This window comes from Microcaecilia unicolor, chromosome 1, assembly GCF_901765095.1.
Source record: "Microcaecilia unicolor chromosome 1, aMicUni1.1, whole genome shotgun sequence".
In the NCBI taxonomy this organism is placed as follows: domain Eukaryota; kingdom Metazoa; phylum Chordata; class Amphibia; order Gymnophiona; family Siphonopidae; genus Microcaecilia; species Microcaecilia unicolor.
Window position 1 is genome coordinate 768,060,040 of NC_044031.1, and position 18,483 is coordinate 768,078,522.

Sequence of the window (18,483 nt, forward strand, 5' to 3'; positions counted from 1 at the left end):
GGGCCTTGGCCAAGATCCTTCCTAAGCCTCGGCCTAGGCACAAGGGCTCACGAACAGTTTAACAAAGAGATCAATATTCAGAGACAGATGTAATAAGGGAATGGAGCAAGGCAGGAGGAGAGAGGATAAATGACAAATGGACAGTGGCTGTTGGAAATAGAATTAGTAGAAGACAGGAAAGCAGAAAAGAGAAACTGGGACCAATATGATAGAAAAATAAAATGCCCAAACACACAAAGGTAGAAAAAAGTATTTTATTTTTAATTTATTAACTGGAATATGTTATTTTTGGGAAATGTGCGTTGCAGATGTCTATGTATGTTCAGTATAAAAGGAAATGCATTCATTTTTGCTTCTCCAGTGTTACAGTATCTGCTGAGCTTATCTGCATCTTCCCATCCAGCATAGCTTATGTCCCCATCCTTCCAGTATCTTCCCTCTTTCTTTCTTTCTTTCTTTCTCTCTCCCTCCTTTCATCCATCATTCCTCCTCTTTCTCTCTCCATCCTTCCAGCCAGTCTCCTCCCCCTTTCTCTCTCCTTCCTTCCAGCCAGCATCTCCATCTACCAAGTATCTTCTCTCCTGTCCTTTTCCATCCATGTCCCCTCTTTCGCTCCCCATTTTTCCACTCATCATCATCATCTCTCTCTCTACCCCTCTTCCATCCAGCATCCTCACTTTTATCTTTTTCTCTCCTCTCTTCATTCAGCATCTCCTAGCTGTCTCTCCACATCCCCTCCCCTTCCCCCTTACTGTTTCCTGGCCACTGCTGCTTTTCCCGATGAGCTGCGGTGACCACAGGAAAACAACAAATAGCAAATGTGGGGCCACAGCCTTCGGGCATGCACTGTCGACTCTGCCAGTCCTCTGCCCCAGAATGGGAAATTGACATCACCGGGGGGCAGGGGACCAGCAGCGCAGACAGCACATGTCTGAAGATTGCAGTCCCACGCTTGCTGTTTTGCCATCGATGCTGCTCATTGGGAGAAACAGCAGTGGTGGTGCGGCAGAGGCAGTGTTTCGGCACTGAGGTGGTGAATTTCCAGCTTTGGCGGGAGTGTGGAAGATGACCCACCAAAGCAGGAGTCTCCAGCTCAATGCGGGAGACTTGGCAGGTCTGGGTCAGTCTGATGCTGGGGCTGGGTAAAGGAGGCAGGTGTGAGATGTCTGGTAGTGGAGGGAGTTTCTGTTGCTATCACTAATTTGACATCAAAGTTTGTATGTTGAGGTGTAAAGTGAAACATTCTATTTCTGCTGTGTACTTCTTGTTGGGAGAGTTTTATTAGTTGACCTGGGAATGCTCCGTGAATTAATAATTATACTCTACGTTCTCTGTGAGTACTTGTGCTCCTCACTTCAGGCCTCAGAGGGGTACGGCTAGGCCCCGGCAGCCGCCAGCACCAGAGGACTCCACCCTGGTGGAATGAATGAGACATTTTTCTTTTCGGTGTGGTTTGACTCCATGAGGCTGTTCCACTTTGGTTTTACGTGTATATAATATATATATAGTTTATGTATTTTCATAATTTTTAAATAAACTTAATTGACTCCAGTCAGTTTGTTGTTTTCTATCATCCCAAGCCCCTTACTCCCTGATTGTAGCTCTGAGGAGGGAGTTGGAGGGGAGGGTCCAGGATGCTTCGCTTATCCCTCGCTTCAGGCAGTAGATTGCCTTGGGCCACCCCTGATCCTTATGCCTGCCTCCCTGTTACTGATTCTCAGCCACTTCTCACCCTGTGCCTCCCTGTTGATTCCCAGCCTCCTCTCACCCCATGCCTCCCTGATTTCCAGGCTCCTCTTGCCCCATGCTTCCCTATTCCTGATTCCCAGTTTCTTCTCACATCTTGCCTCCCTGTTCCTGATTCCTAACCTCCTCTCTCCCCCCCCCCCCCACTGTGCCTTCCTGTTCCTAATTTCCAGCCTCCTCTCACCCCATGCCTCCCTGATTTCCAGGCTCCTCTTGCCCCATGCTTCCCTGTTCTGCATTCCCAGCCTTCTCTCGCACTATGCCTCCCTGTTCCTGATTCTCAGCTTCTTCTCGCCCTGTTAATTTGTTGTTTTCTATCTCTCCCAAACACCTTACTTCCTGATTGTATCTCTGAGGAGGAAGTTGTGGGGAGGGTCCAGGATGCTGGCACCATCTTATCCCTCGCTTCAGGCAGCAGATTGCCTTGGGCCACCCCTGATCCTTATGCCTGCCTCCCTGTTCCTGATTCCCAGCTTCCTCTTGCCCCATGCTTCCCTATTCCTGATTCCCAGTTTCTTCTCACCTCATGCCTCCCTGTCCTGATTCCAACCTCCTTTCGCCCTATGCCTCCCTGTGCCTGATTCCCAGGCCTCCTCTCACCACCCGTGCCTCCCTGTTCCTGATTTCTAACCTCCTCTCCCCCCCCCTCTCCACCGTGCCTTCCTGTTCCTAATTTCCAGCCTCCTCTCGCCCTGTGTCTCCCTTCTTCCTAATTCCCTAGCATCTTCTTGCCCTAGATCACCCAGACCAGTATCTTATTTTTTATTTGTATTGTAGCTGTAATCTCTTTAAACTCTCTTCTGCTTTAGAGTGTGATGAGGGAGAGATCAACATATAGATAGATACTTATTTCTTATGATCATCCCAGTCTCGCCTCTGCTGCAGTCTCATCATTATTGTCACCATCTCTTTACCCTCATATTCATGAAAACAAATTACTGTGCCTCTTGGGAGGTTGGCTTTTGCCTGATACTAAACCCTGTGGGCTCTGTCCAACTTGTCTCCCCCTTCAGTAGGGCCTTCCCATTGTCAAAATAGCTTTACATATTGTGATTGACGTTCTGTTTGCAGTTCACATATACCTTTGTTTCAGGCACTCTTCTGATTGCAGATTAATTCACCACAAAAGATTCTCTCGGTGGCATAGTTAGGACTGAATGGACCTGGGCAGAAAGATTAAGATGAGCCCCCTATAACACCATCTCTCCCAAGGTACTGGAGATAGGTGGGGGACATTCAGAGCTCCAGTAAACACATTGTGAAAAATGCAAACACATTCCAGACCTATAGAGAAAACCTGTCCTAATAATAGAAATAGAAACTGAAATTCAAAATATCAGACATGCACATTTCCCAAAGCTGACATATTACAATTAATTATTTTTTTCTACCTTTGTTGTCTGAGCATTGCTTTGGTCCCAGTATTTCTTTTCTGCTTTTCTCTGTTTTTTTTTTTCCTTAACTCTTTCCAGGGTCTCCTGTCCTTTCGACATTTCTTCTCTCTCTCTCTCTGTCTACCATTATCTTCCCTCTGCATCCTTTGTCTGTCCAGTTCAGAATCTCCCTTCTGTATCCCTGTCCCTATCTTCCCCACTCCATCTTCAGTATCTTTCCTTTGTGTCCATATTTCTCCCCCTGTGTCCAGCATCATGCCTATGTGTCCCTGTCCCTCCCCTCACTTCCCTTACTCTTGCACCCCCCCACCCTGGATCCAGCATCTCTCCATCTCTCACCGTGATCCTCTCCCCCTATGGTCCAGCATCTTTTCCCCAGTTCACTCTCTCTCTCTCAAGCTTTCATGGTCCTCCAAACTTTCAGCAAGTCACCAGCAGCAGCAGCTATGAAAACAGGCTGCTTCTGGCTATACCCACGCACCTTTCCTCTGCCACATCCCATCTCCCTGATGTAACTTCCTGGGGGGTGGGGATGAGCAGAGAAAATACACTGGTGGGGCCAGCTGGAGGTAGCCTGTTTTGATAACTGGTAGAGACCCGCCATAAGTTTGGAGGACCAAACGGGTGGGGTGGGATGGGGGTCTAGAGAGATGCTGATCACAGGCTGAGGAGGGATATATGCCAGACTGTGGGGCCCTGGGCTTTTTGGATGGCTTGCTCAATGGTAGCTACATTCCTGAATTATCTGTATCCTCCAATCATGTTTGTTGGTTTGTTTCTTACATCTGTCAACTCTGAGTGCAGCTTTAATTGATGATGGTTCCTCCTTATGTTGTTCATCTCTAATTTTCACCTCCTCCATGTGTTTGCTGAGATTGCCACCTCCACTCTGATTCTTCCTAACCTTCCCAATAAAACAGATTTTTAAATCTACCATTTTCTTTCTAGACCAGGGGTTCTCAACCCGGTCCTTAGGAAACACTAAGTCAGTCTGGCTTTCAGGATATCCACAATGAATATGCATGAGAGAAATCTGCATGCACTGCCTCCATTGTATGCAAATCTATCACCTGCATTTTCAGTGTGGATATCCTGAACACCTGACTGGTTGGGTGTATGTCAGGGACTGGGCTGAGAACCGCTGTTCTGGACGGCATTCCTTGTTGTTCCAATGCCTGTTGTCACTGCAATTGACTGTACTTTTGTGCCGTTTGACTTTCAGGTGTGCTGGAAAAATCTTTAGTTTTACGAGGCACAGGAGCAGAGCTCATCTCTCACTGTCTGGTCCAGAGGATGTCACTTTCTCCTTGAGTTGCTGTTTAAAAACCAGAAGGTGTCTAGCCCTAATATCTGATAGGATGAGTTTCCTCAAACTTCCCGTCTCCAGCATATGTGTTCTGACTGAAAATACGAGAAAGAGCAATGTGTCTGTCTGTGATATCTGCACTGCATGCAAGTGTCTGAGATCACATATCTGTGGTGTTTCAGGTGCGCATATGGGAAATCCCAGAGGGGGGTTTAAAACGTCACATGACAGAGGCTGTTCTGGAGCTGTATGGACACAGTCGTCGGGTGGGGCTAATTGAGTGGCACCCAACAACCAACAACATACTCTTTAGTGCTGGATATGACTACAAGGTGAGGCACTAGCAGGAATGAGGGAACACACCCAATCCCATTCATGGTCAAACAGAAATGTCTATGGCCTGTACTGAACGCAGTAACACTGTAGAGTGGTGGAATTAGCACAAATGTGAAACTTGTTAACAGTAAAGCTGCTGTCTAGGTTTAAAGCAAAATTGCTTTCCTGAAATGGAGGTTCTCTGTGGACCGCAGGGAGATGTAGTCACAGGTCTGGGTGATGTTATCCTCATATTGCCTGTTCTAGATAGCTTGCTCTCCTAGAGCCCCATAGATCCTGCTGAGCACACACAGAGATTCCCAAGCTACCACTGGTCATCTCTCGACTTCAGTTCATCACATAGCTGAAGTCCACATGTGTGGGGAAGGAAGGTGGGATTGCATGGTTCCATTCCCCTCTCCTGTCTATGGGGAACCTCCTTTACAGGTAAGCAATTTCATTTTCTCCAGGGACAAACCAGGGAATGGAGCCACAGATCTGTGGGATTTCAGAGCTCAGGGCTGCTGGTCTTTGCGACCTCGAATGTTGATTTGGTATGATGGAATTTAGTAAAGAGGAAGTACAGACTGTCCAAAATCACTGTCCATCCATGAAGAGGAACCAAAGAGTATTGTTTTTCATGAAGGTATGGCCACTCGACCATGTTGCTGCTTTGCAAATGTCTGTAGAGGTTGACCTAAGGTTGCTAACTGACTTGGCCCTGAGACAGTGAATGGTGGTGCGATCATGCTTATCTAATGACACAGAAGAGGCTGACCAGCTTGAGTGTAACAAGTCAGTACAGTCTGAAATCCAACAAGAGTCTGCTTTGTCACTTAAAGGCCTGGTTTGTTTGGGCTAAAGGAGACAAACAATTGGGAGCTCTTCCTGATGCTCTGATTGGTCTTCAGGTAATAGAGCAAGGCATACTTGCTGTCCAGCCGGTGTAGAACCTTTTTGGCTGGGTGGTCATGGGGTTTATTTAAGAAGACTGGAAGAACTATGGTATAGTTTAAGTGGAACTCCAATACAACCTTGGGTTCTAATCCTGGGTGAATGTGGAGCACCACTCTGTTAGAAAATAACTGGGCACTTGGAAAGTAGTGAACAGGGACTTGAAGTACACTAATTTGTCTATCCAACGCAATGGCTATTAAAGAATATTACCTTCTAGGACGTGTGCAGGAGTGTCACTTGGCCCAGGGGCGCAAAGAAGACTGTTGCGTAAGAAAGATGTTAAGGTTACATAGAAGAGGTGGGTGTTGAACAGATTGTCTGTATGGAAGAGACCTTGAATGAATATGGAGATAAGGGGACGGGTGGACACTGAACTCCCATCTAATAGTTTGTAATAGGCTGCAGTTGCTGAGAGATGCAAACATACTGAGGAAGTCTGGCTATTATAGTTTAATGTTTAACAGGTCCAAAAGACAGTCCAGTAAGAGAGATGGACACATGAGAGTTTTTTTGGAGTACTAAGCACACCATATGGCAAAGCATTTCCACTTGGAATGGTGAGATTTTCTGGAGGCTAAGAGAATTTCATAATACATTTTGCAACACCATCAGTGAGATCATTTCTTTCAGTATCCATTCTGCCAGTGACAAGGCGTTGAGGTTTGGGTGAAGCAGATGGCCATCTTGTTGCACAGTAGAAAGGGTTGAAATCCCAGGTGAAAGGGCTGCTGCTGGCAAGGGTCAGGAGCCACAGAAAGAGTGATTGATGGGGCCAGAATGATATGGGCTTGGTCCCGAAGGATCTTCTTTGTAACTCCGGACAGAAGAGGAACTAGACCCAAGATATATTGAAGGCATAGTGAGACACTGAGGGGGCAATTCTAGAAAGAATATAAATGCATATAAATGACAAGAATACTGGCATAGTACCTCAACAAGATGATGAAGTGTCCCCACAAAAAAACTAGGAATAATCAAACACAAACCAGAGTGAGGAGCACCTAAATTAAATACGATCTAATTACCTTACTTTGAACATTTACAGATCAAAATACATGTGCACCAAATAAGTACACATTATCTCTGGTAATGGAGGAAAAAGACCTCAGTAGCAGAATAAGCCATGAACATCAATGGCTTAACACACCTTACAGCGTTTCAATCATTAGTCAAAAAACCTCCTTCATCAGGAGCAGGTTCCTGGACCCGGTCAAACAAACGCTGCAGTAGCTGTTTGACCAGGTCCAGGAACCTGCTCTTGATGAAGCTCCTTTTGAGTGAAACAGGCAGTTCCGTAGAGCCATTGAAAATATAAGTTCCCGGTTTTGCTTTTGCCCCTTGCTAAGTGATCAGTTCACTGACACATGCTTTTGAAAATATTTGAAAATGTTGAAATACTTAGAATGCTTGAGTGCTCAAAAATGTTTAAAAATGTTTAGAAGGTATCTTAGATAGATAGATAGATAGATAGATAGATAGATAGATAGATAGATAGATAGATAGATAGATAGATAGATAGATAGATAGATAGATAGATAGATAGATAGATAGATAGGGATATGGAGGGGTTTTTTTGACCAATGATTGAAATGCGGTAAGGTGTGTTAAGCCACTGATTTTCAGGGCTTACATAAGAATATAATAAGAACATAAGAATAGTCTTACTAGGTCAGACGAATGGTCCATCAAGCCCAGTATCCTGCTTCCAGCAATGGTCAATCCAGGTCAAAAGCACCTGGCAGATACCCAAATAGTAGCAACATTCCATGCAACCAATCCTAAGGCAAGCAGTGGCTTCCCCCATGTCCATCTCAATAACAGAGTATGGACTTTTGCTCCAGGAACTTGTTTGTACCTTTTTTAAACCCAGATATGCTAACCACTGTTACTGCATCCTCTGGCAATGAGTTCCAGAAGTCAACTATTCTTTGAGTAAAAAAAATATTTCCTCCTATTTGTTTTAGAAGTATTTCCATGTATTTATTTATTTATTCATTGAATTTTTATCCCACATTTTCCCACCTATTTGCGGGCTCAGTGTGGCTTACAATACATTGTGAATGATGGAAATACAATTAGTCACAGTATGATTATGGGTTACATTGTGAAGAGTAATGGAAAGACAAAATCAAAGTTGAAATATCATCTGGGAATAGAACAATGGAATGTAACAATGGGTAAATGATAGGGCGATAGAACAATAGCAAGAGAACATTAGGGTATAACAATTTTATCTGTGGGTAGAGTTTTAAGTGTGGTGAAGTTATGGGGGAAGAGAATTCAGAAGAGAGTGTATTGGTGCTTTTCTTTTAGTGTGTATGGATTCATGTATTTTGGTTTTTGCAGTAAATATTCTCAAAGAGATGAGTCTTCAATAGTCTGCGGAAGTCGGTTAATTCGTAGATTGTTTTCAGGTTGCATGGTAGTGTATTCCAGAATTGCGTGCTCATATAAGAGAAGGTTGATGCATGCAGTACTTTGTATTTTATGCCTTTGCACTTAGGGAAGTGGAGATTGAAGAAAGTTCGGGATGATCTTTTAGCGTTTCTAGGTGGCAGGTCTATTAAATTAGACATGTATGTAGGGGCATCACCATGAATGATTTTGTGAACTAATGTGCATACTTTAAAGGTGATACGTTCCTTGAGTGGGAGCCAATGTAGTTTCTGACATAAGGGTTTTGCACTTTCGTATTTTGGTTTTCCGAAGATGAGTCTGGCTGCTGTGTTCTGGGCAGTCTGAAGTTTCCTCAGTATTTGCTCTTTGCAGCCTGCGTATAGTGAGTTGCAGTAGTCCAGATGACTGAGTACAGGTGATTGCACTAGGCTGCCGAAGACAGATCTCGGAAAGAATGGTCTTATTCTTTTCAGTTTCCACATGGAGTAGAACATCTTTTTGGCTGTGTTGTTCGCATGAGTCTCAAGTGTTAGATGGCGGTCAATAGTGACTCCAAGGATTTTTAAAGTTTCTGAGATTGGCAGATTTAGTTTGGGTGTGTTAATTTTTATCATTTTATCATTTCTATAGCGCTACAAGGCATACACAGCGCTGTACAGTAAATTTATTCATGTTGTATTGGGAGGTAAGTATGAGGCATTGAGTTTTTTCTGCATTCAGTTTCAATCGGAATGCATCTGCCCAGGTGTTCATGATGTGTAGACTTTGGTTGATTTCGTTGGAGATTTCATTAATGTCTTGTTTGAAAGGAATATATATCGTTACAATGTCAGCATATATGTATGGGTTAAGGTTATGGTTTGATAGAAGTTTTGCCAAGGGGACCATCATTAGGTTGAAAATAGTTGGTGAGAGGGGGGATCCCTGCGGTACTCCACACTCAGGTGTCCATGCATCAGACGTAGTTGAATTTGATGTGACCTGATATGAGCGTAAGGTTAAGAACCCCTTGAACCAGTTTAGGATATTGCCTCTGATGCCAAAATATTCAAGTATGTGTAGTAGGATTCCATGGTCGACCATATCAAAGGCACTTGACATGCAAATTGTAAGAGGAGTATATTGGTGCCGGTTGCAATCATTTGTTTAAATTTGGTCATTAGGGTAATTAATACTGTTTCTGTGCTGTGATTTGACCGGAATCCTAATTGGGCATCATGCAGTATTGAGAACTTGTTGAGATAGTTTGTGAGTTGTTTGGTTACCATCCCTTTGGTTATTTTGGTTATTAGTGGTATAGATGCTACTGGTCTGTAGTTAGTTAGTTATTTCACTTGCGTTTTTCTTTGTGTCTTTGGGTATTGGGGTGAGTAAAATTTTTCCTTTTTCCTTTGGGAAAAGTCCGTTTTGTAGCATGAAGATCATGTGGTTCGTTAGGTCTATTATGAATTGTTGAGGAGCTGATTTCATGAGGTTGTTTGGGCAGATATCTAATTTGCATTGGGATTTGGCAAATCTTTTGGGCGTTTTAGAGATGAGGTCCTCTGACAGTAATTCGAATTCGGTCCAGATCCTGTCTGCTGGATATATTCCATCTTCTGGGTCTAGACAGTTTAGGAGTGTGGCGTATTCAATAGGGCTGGTGGGTATTTTAAGTCGTAGTTGTATGATTTTCTCCTTGAAGTATTTCGCGAGGTCGTCGGCCCCTGGTATATCTTTGCTGTTGTTTGTAACTGGTGTGGTGTCTAGCAACTTATTTACAAGGTAGAAGAGTTTGTGTGTGTCTTTGTAGTTTGGTCCGATCATTGTTTTGTAGTGTAGTCTTTTAGTCTGTTTTATGGTATATTTGTATTTCCTCCGAAGTGATTTCCAGGCATTCAGTGTGTGTTCATCTTTCTTTTTGTTCCATGCTCGTTCTAGTTTTCTGACTTGTGTTTTGAGTTTTTTCAGCTCTTCGGTGAACCATTGATTTGATTTTTTTCTATGTGATGTTCTGGTTTGGATTGGGGCAATTGTGTCTAATGTTGTCTTACATATGTCATCCCATTCTTGGAGGAATTGAATGGTGTCTGTGTTTGTTGACCATTCGTTTTGGTAGACCTGTTGCCAGAATGTTGTGGGGTCTATTTTTCCTCTCGTGGTGTATGTTGTTCGTTCATGTTTGTTGGCTGCGTTTCTGTGTATTTTTCGCCAGTGGAGGGAGACATTTGCTTTATGGTGGTCTGTCCATGGTGTGGGTGTCCATCTTGTGTCTGTAAGTAGGAGAGTTGAGTCTGGGTCGAATTTGTGTGTAATGATGTCTAGTGTCCTTTCTCGTGTGTTGGTTGAGTGTTAGGTGCGTGTAAATCCCAGAGTTTTAAGAATTCTTTGCACTCTTGTGTGCCTGTTGAGGTGTCGTCTTCGAGGTGTAGGTTGATGTGTCCTATTATGAGGATGTTTGAGGCTGAGACACATGTGTTGGAGATGAAGTCCATGAGTTGCGTCTGAGAGTCTTTCCATTTTCCTGGTGGTCTATAGAATAGGATTGCATTGAGGTGTCCTTGTAGGTTTGGATGAGTGATTCTTGTTGAGGCGATTTCGAGTTGTGGTGAGGTGGATTCGCCAGTGGTTGTGATGGTGAACTCGGATTTGTAGATTATGGCTATTCCGCCACCTCTCTTTCCATGTCTTGTCCAGTGGGTGATTTTGTATTCTGGTGGGCAAGTCTCTATGATGGCGGGGTCTGTAGGGCCATGGAACCATGTTTCCATGATGAATAGAAGGTCTAGATTCTCTGTGGTAATCCAGTCTAGTATGTCTACTGTGTTGCTTACTGCTGATCTAGCGTTGATGTATCCTATTCGGATTGAGTGGTATGGTTATGTAGGGAGGTTAGATGTGTTTATTTTAATTAGTTGTCTGTTTCCTCGGTGGTTGAATTTGTCGTTTTTGTTTTTTTTTTCTCTTTCTGTTGGTGGTGTTCGTGTGTGGAAATTTTTCCTTTTGGTTGGTTATTGTATTTTTGGTTTGGTGAGTTGTTGGTAGGTTGTAGATAGAGTTGGTGAATTGTGGTTGGGTTGTTGTTGATGTTGGGGGTGGTCCATGCGTGGTAGATTAAGGGAATGAGATAGATTATTATCAGTAGCTTGTTAGTGTTCCGGAGATGGGAATATGGGAAGATGGAAGAACGAGAGGACATGAAATGAGATTGAAGGGGGCAGACTCAAGAAAAATGTCAGGAAATATTTTTTCACGGAGAGAGTGGTGGATGCTTGGAATGCCGTCCCGCGGGAGGTGGTGGAAATGAAAACGGTAACGGAATTCAAACATGCGTGGGATAAGCATAAAGGAATCCTGTGCCGAAGGAATGGATCCTCAGGAGCTTAGCCGAGATTGGGTGGCAGAGCCGGTGGTGGGAGGCGGGGCTGGTGGTTGGGAGGCGGGGATAGTGCTGGGCAGACTTATATGGTCTGCCAGAGCCGGTGGTGGGCAGCGGGACTGGTGGTTGGGAGGCGGGATAGTGCTGGACAGACTTGTACGGTCTGTGCCAGATCCGGTGGTTGGGAGGCAGGGCTGGTGGTTGGGAGGTGAGGATAGTGCTGGGCAGACTTATACGGTCTGTGCCAGAGCCGGTGGTTGGGAGGAGGGGCTGGTGGTTGGGAGGCGGGGATAGTGCTGGGCAGACTTATACGGTCTGTGCCCTGAAGAGCACAGGTACAAATCAAAGTAGGGTATACACAAAAAGCAGCAAATATGAGTTATCTTGTTGGGCAGACTGGATGGACCGTGCAGGTCTTTTTCTGCCGTCATCTACTATGTTACTATGTTGGATTTTTGTGGACGGTGTTCGTGTGAGTGTTGGGCAGTGTTGGTGATATCAGTGGTGCATCAACAGTCTTAACAATTAGTCCGTAACAGTGGTTGGATCAACAAAATATGGCAGTGCGTAATACTAGCCGTGCTTAACCTGAGTTTAGCAAACATTTAAGAGATATATAAGTTACTATGTTATAGAAGGTCTAGCAGACAATTAAGAGGCTTTTAAATTGCAGGCACTTAGAGCTTTTAGAAATAAGGCAGCTAGAAGCAAGGCTTAGAAGTAAAACAATATGAGAGGCTTTTATCATGTGTTTGAAGGCAGTAACGCAAGTAAAACCTTTATGCTAGCATTTAAATAATCAGTGTAGCAGTCAACTAGCAGCAGCGTTAAGCAGTTTACCATTCATCGGGTCTGCTGTTGGTTGGCGGTCCCTAGTCTTTGTTCTTTTTGAAAGAGTGAAAATTTGATTCACTTCTACTCATTCTACACCACCTAGGATATTGTAGACCTCATCTGTCTCTTTTCCAAGCTAAAGAGCCCTAACCTCTTTAGTCTTTCCTCATATGGGCTTATACCATTATGGAGGTCGTTTTCCTCCATTACCAAAGATAATGTGTGCTTATTGGGTATGCATATATTTTGATTTAGATCTTATTTATGTTCTCCTCACTCTGGTTTGTGTTTGGTTAAGAATACTGGCATATACATGCATGTCTTAAACATATGTGCATAAATGCCAAAAGTCAATCCAAAAACTATTCTATGAAAAACAAAAACCTGCCTAAGAGCCATAGCACATAGTTTGAAGGTAGGAAGACACATGGGCAGAGTTTGGGCAGAACATGCAGAGGTAGGTGCATAATTGATAAAATGCTAAATTTATGCAATGTTTTAAAAATTTAGGCATAAGCCGTATGGCTGGTGTAAGTATTTATGCCTGAATTACAGGTCCATACTTGACCTGTTAATGCACTCGGTTCTCTGTATATGATAGATGCCCCCATGGTGTCTGGTTGGCCTTGTGGAACAGAAGAGGCTATATGTCTTGTTCTGCTTTGAGGTAAATAGATGAATTAGTGGTAAGCCTCAACACTTGAAAATTCTCTGCACAATGCAGTTATCAAAGGACCATTCTTATCGGTCCAGCTGACAACTCAGTCTGCCACCAACTGGGTGCTGTCTCTGGGGAGGTACGATGCCTGGAAGACTGCTCGCATAGAGAGGACTAGTTTCCGTATCTTGACAGGTTCCTAGAAGAGGGGTACAGAACTGAAAAACACCTTGCTTGTTGATGTAGAACATGGATGCAGATGACTCTTTTTGTGATCTACTGGTGAAAGGTTGTTATGGCCACTGAGGATCACCCAAGAATCCAGAAGGTTGCTGTGGAGATACTCGTTGCATCCTAACTACAGACCTTGTATACAGAAATGTAAAAGATGCACCCCTATCCCATTATGGACTCCGAGGCATCAGGATTCTATGGGGTTGCAGTAGTTAGAAGAACAGTTGCTCTGCAGTTTTTCAAGGGCAACAACACCAGCATTGGTTATGCTTCAGGATTGGAGTAACTTCTATCTTTGTAGATAATGGCTGATGGAAACCGATCCTGTTGGAACATTAGAAGCCACTGAAGAAGTCACATATGCAGTCTCACTAGGGACTGTACATGCTCTGTACATGCTCTCTCATTAAGAAGACCTTCAGCTCTCTAAGATCTCATAAGTTCAAGTCATTCTGATTTGTTGGGAATGAAGAAGTATCTTGAGTAAAAGCCCTGGTTTCTTTTGTGACAGCAACTTCTCAATCACCTTTGCCTGGCTTAGTATGTGTATCTGGCTCCAGTGGAGAAAAGTGAGGATAGGAGTCTTTGAGGCCCAGGAGGGTGGGGGTTAAGGTAAACTTCTCAAACTGGAACTTGTAACCTTAGGCCACAATCTTCCATACCTACTTGTCTATCATGATGGTTTGTCAAGCAGTCTTGAAGAACTGGAGGCAACTCCTCATTGTAAATTGTCAAACAAATTTTTTGTTTTTGGTTGTGGTTGATGGCGGTTCCTTTTTTGTGGTCTATCTCTGTGCATAGGGTTGAGTAGACTGACTGTGAGGTGATGAGCAATTGTAGGGTTGGAAATGTCTGTGTGCATTGAGTGCCTGTAGGCATTGGGTTTGGTACTTTTGTGCCATTTGACTTACAGGTGTACTGGAAATCTTTAGTTTTACGAGGCACAGGAGCAGAGCTCTTCTCTAATCTGTCTTGTCCACAGGATATCATTTTCTCCTTGAGCTGCTGTTTTAAAACTAGAAGGTTTCTCGCCCTAATACCTGATAGGATGAATTTCTTCAAACTTCAAATCTTCAGCATATGTGTTTGGACTCAAAATACAAGAAAGGGCCAAGAGTCTGTCTGTGAGATGTGCACTGCATGCAAGTGTCTGAGATCACGTATCTGTGGTGTTTCGAGTGCGTATGTGGGAAATCCCAGAGGGAGCAGCTCTGTGGACCGATGGGCTTTGGTCTGTCAGTAGTGCTGAGAGGTCACACAGAGTAGCGCAGTGGTCCTTGATAATGGTGTCTAAGTAGAGTGAATACGGTGGGGTACTCAAATTTTTTGACGTCAACAGGTGACCAGTGTTGTGGAGATCTCAGCTGGGAACACTGTCACAGCATTCAGAGACTGCTGGAAGATGTGCTGGTGTTGTAACATATGTAATTGATGGGATGTTATTTGCAGATTCAGCTTTGAGCTCTGGTACATCTTCCAATTCTGTCCAGGGGTTAGCAATGGACCTAGGGGTTTTAGTCTTAATGGCTTCTCCTACCTACTGAGGGAGTGCATATCTTGAGGCTGGTTGCATTTTATATTTGAGGTCCAGCCTCATCAATAGTGTAAGGATTCGGAGAAGTGTTTATCAGATCTTTACTTAGTGATCCTGGATTTGTAATACCAGAGCTACCTGAGGGGTATTGATCGATTGCAAGATAGCATTAAAATCTTGTCTATTTTGTGGGGTTTCTGGAAAGGCAAGTGGCAGTGCCTTCAAGAGCTTCTGAAATAATTTGGGTAAGACATTTTGGGTTGCTCTTCTGAATCCCCAGTGTGGTCAGGGACCTCAGGTTCATAAGTATCCAGTTTCCTGGCTCAAGAGGACTTGAGGGGGTTCAATCTGCTGATGGATCTGCCTTGATCTCCTAGAGATTCCCTTCTTTCATAGGCAGGAGCAGGGTAGTCTTGGACATGGTGACTATTCTGGGCTGTATACCAGTGCTGCAGGTTAGAAGGGTGCGATTGAGTAGTTACAGCAGGGGAGACTGATGTGTTATGGAGTAGTGTAGAAGTGTCCAGCACAGATTTCTCCATTAGCTGCATAAGGAGTACACTGCTATGATGTGTTGGTGTAGGGGTGAAGTGTGGCTGCTCCCTTTGGAGGATGGATATCATTCAGAGAGGTCTCACTGGGGAAGAAGTGCTATGTGTGCTTTGCTTGTGATGCTGCCTCCTCCTTATCTTCACTTGTGGGGGCATTTCTGGCTTTTAGCTGCAGCTGTTGCATCATGCTTTGGACTTGTGTATTTTATTATAGTCCAGGTCACTGACAGGTTTTCCTTTCTCCTGCTTGGTGCCAGCATGCAGGGGCTTGAGCAAGAGGCCCCGGTGGGCAGCCCAGAATTACAGAGGGTTTTGGGGTTGGAAGCTTGGCTGTGGTGCCTACTGTATTGCTTGTCATTTCCCTTATCTGTTTGACTTTTCCTCGTAGGGGAGGACCATGGCGCTGTGGAGGACCTTGCTGTATTGGAGACTCCTGCAAGTACCTGGTTCGAGTCTCTTAGGAAGAGGGCAACTACATCAGAAAAACTGCCCTGTGGCCCTCTGGCTGTCTTGGAACGACTTGTTGGGGTATGGCCTCTGACGCTTTCTTCAGCCATTTCTTGTGTGTGGATATTTTGGATGTTTTTGTTGTTTTTGTTTGGAGAACAGAAGAAAACTGTACAGTGGGTTCTGACGGATAAACAAGAATGAGGCAGAGAGGTGACTGGGTAGCACAGCAATGCCCTACATGCTCAGGAGTGTCAGTGAGGGTTCTTCTGAGCTTTAGGAGAGCAAACTTTCCAGAACGGGTGATGTGAGGATGATACCACCCAGACCTGTGGCTCACTCCCTTGGCTTGTCCACGGAGAAACACTCTGGCCGATATTCAAAACTGTTTAACCGGCCAGGAATGGCTCCTGGCCAGTTATATACCTTTTTAGCACCTAAACACAGATATTCAGCGGGAGATAACCGGTTATCTCCGCTGAATATTTGCGGTTAGCGACATAGCCAGTTAGGCATGGATGTTCAGCGCCAAACTGGCTATGTTTAGTGGTTAAAATAGGCTGCATAAATAGCAAGCCTATCTTTAACCGCTGTGCACTTAACCAGTTAGCGTTGAATATCAACTTAACCGGTTACGTTGCCGCAGTCAAAAGTGAAACAGGATATTCAATTTTGGCTGCTGGATAGGGGCTGGCATTGAATATCCATTATGAGCGCCAGTGTCACCGCATAGCCCGACACTGGTTGAATATTGGGGGGGACTGTTACTATACATTCTACATGTGAGAGATACCTCCATACTCTCAGTTTTCAGAAATGCTCCCATGCTTCTCAGTAGACCGTTTTGGCCACTTAGAAAATTCATTAGGAAACAGTTGGAAAGCAACCTAAAACCTAAATCACTGCTTGGGTCTCCCTGAAAGTCTGGAGGTTTGGGCAGCCTTTCTGAAATTTTCACAGCTGAATATTGACTTCTTTAGTCGGCAGCGCTGCGTATGCCTTGTAGCGCTTTAGAAATGCTAAATAGTAGTAGTAGTAGTGCCACTGTTTGGATAGTGGACACCGCTGAATATCCGGATAAAGTTGTCAGGACCAGAACTTATAGGTGTAATATTCAGTCTGCTACCCAGATAACATAGGACATTCTTCCCTCTGTCCTAAGTAATTCAGATAGCAGACTGAATGTGGCCACTGTCCAGATAAATTCTGGGACTGTCCTAACTCTGCCCACACTCCAGATATTGCTGAGGTGGTCCCTCTGAATATCCCAGTCAGCAGCATTTGTCCAGACACCAGACATTATCTGAATAAGTGCTTTGAATATTGATTCAGTTTTCAAAGAAGGCACCTAATGTTTGTTGAAGATTTGATTTCTATATTAGTATTAGATATACACAGCACTGTAAACAGATACACAAGAGACAATCCTTGCTGAACAGAGCTTATGATGTAGTCAGTACAGACAGGACAATTAAGTGAATATAGGAATGATTAAAACAACATAGGTATTAACAGGTAAATAAGGGGTTAAGATTTTAAAGCAGCCTCAAAGATGGACTTTTGCCTGGATTTGAATTGGGCCAGAAACAAAGTATGATAATACCAGCTTAGGAAGTCTGTTCTAGACATTATGGTGCAGCAAAATGGAAGGAATGGAGTCTGGAGTTGGCAGTGGAGAAGAAGGATACAAGTAAGAGTGGCTTTCCAGATGAATGGAGTTCCGAGGGGGGGGGGGCATGCAGGGAGAGATTAGAGGAAAGATACTGAGGAGCTGCAGAATGAATGGACTTATAGGTCAGTAAGCGAAGTTTGAACTGTATATGCAAAATGGATAGGAAGTTAATGAAATGACTAGAGAAAAGAGTTATGTGAGAATAGTAACACTGGTGGAAGATAACGTTGTGCAGCAGAATTTTGAACAGATGAAGGCATTGGGAGACCTATGAGGAGCAGGTTGCAGTAGTCTAAGCAGGAGGTGATGAGTGTGGATAAGGGTTTTGGTAGTATGTTCAGAAAAGCAGCAAATTCTGATGATGTTAGAGAGAGATCAAGAAAGAAAGAGGTCCAAGAAGGTTACGAGCTGGGGAGACAGGAAGGATGTTAGCAAAAAGCAACACAGACAGAAGCAAAATCCTCTGCAAAAAACACCACAGGTAACCAGAAAAAAACAGAGAAAGTCCAGACAATGGAAACTCTCCAGTTCATCCACAAATGAAGTTTATTGAATAATGACCCGACTTGGCCAAGTTTCGGCACTTATACGTTCGTCAGGAGTCAAAATCCTCATTGGCACTTGAAGACTGAACTCATCAGTTCGGCTGACAGTGTCACAGTATGCACAGGTGAGAGTGTTAACCACAGAATGAGGAAAGAGGAGAGGTGGGTTTAGAGGGGGAAAGATAAGTTACTCATTCTTGGCCATGTTCAGTTTTAGATGCTAGTGAGACATCCAGGCAACAGGCCTAGACTTGGGCCTGGATTCCTGGTGAAACGTCTGGTGCAGAAAGGTAGATCCGGGAGTCATCAGCATAAATATGGTACTGAAAACCATTCAAGGAGATCAGAGCACCAAGGGAACAAGTGTAGAGCAAGAGAAGAGGTCCCAAGACAGATCCCTAAGGTACACTGACTGATAGTGAGATAGCATTAGAGAAGAACTCACCAGAACATACACTAAAAGCGCAATAGAAGAGAGGACAACATATCAAGGAGTAAGTAGTGGCCAACAGTGTCAAAAGCAGTAGATAGGTCA

General features: G+C 44.1%; 1 protein-coding gene across 2 annotated transcripts in view; it reads left to right on the forward strand.

Annotated features, from left to right (window-relative positions):
- Positions 1-18,483, forward strand: part of CORO2B (coronin 2B) — a 181,298-nt gene that overhangs the window by 134,461 nt on the left and 28,354 nt on the right. For both annotated transcript variants that reach the window (XM_030189810.1, XM_030189811.1), the window contains one exon: positions 4,629-4,778. In XM_030189810.1, coding sequence (XP_030045670.1) covers positions 4,629-4,778 — 150 coding nt within the window. The remainder of the gene's footprint in view (positions 1-4,628; positions 4,779-18,483) is intronic.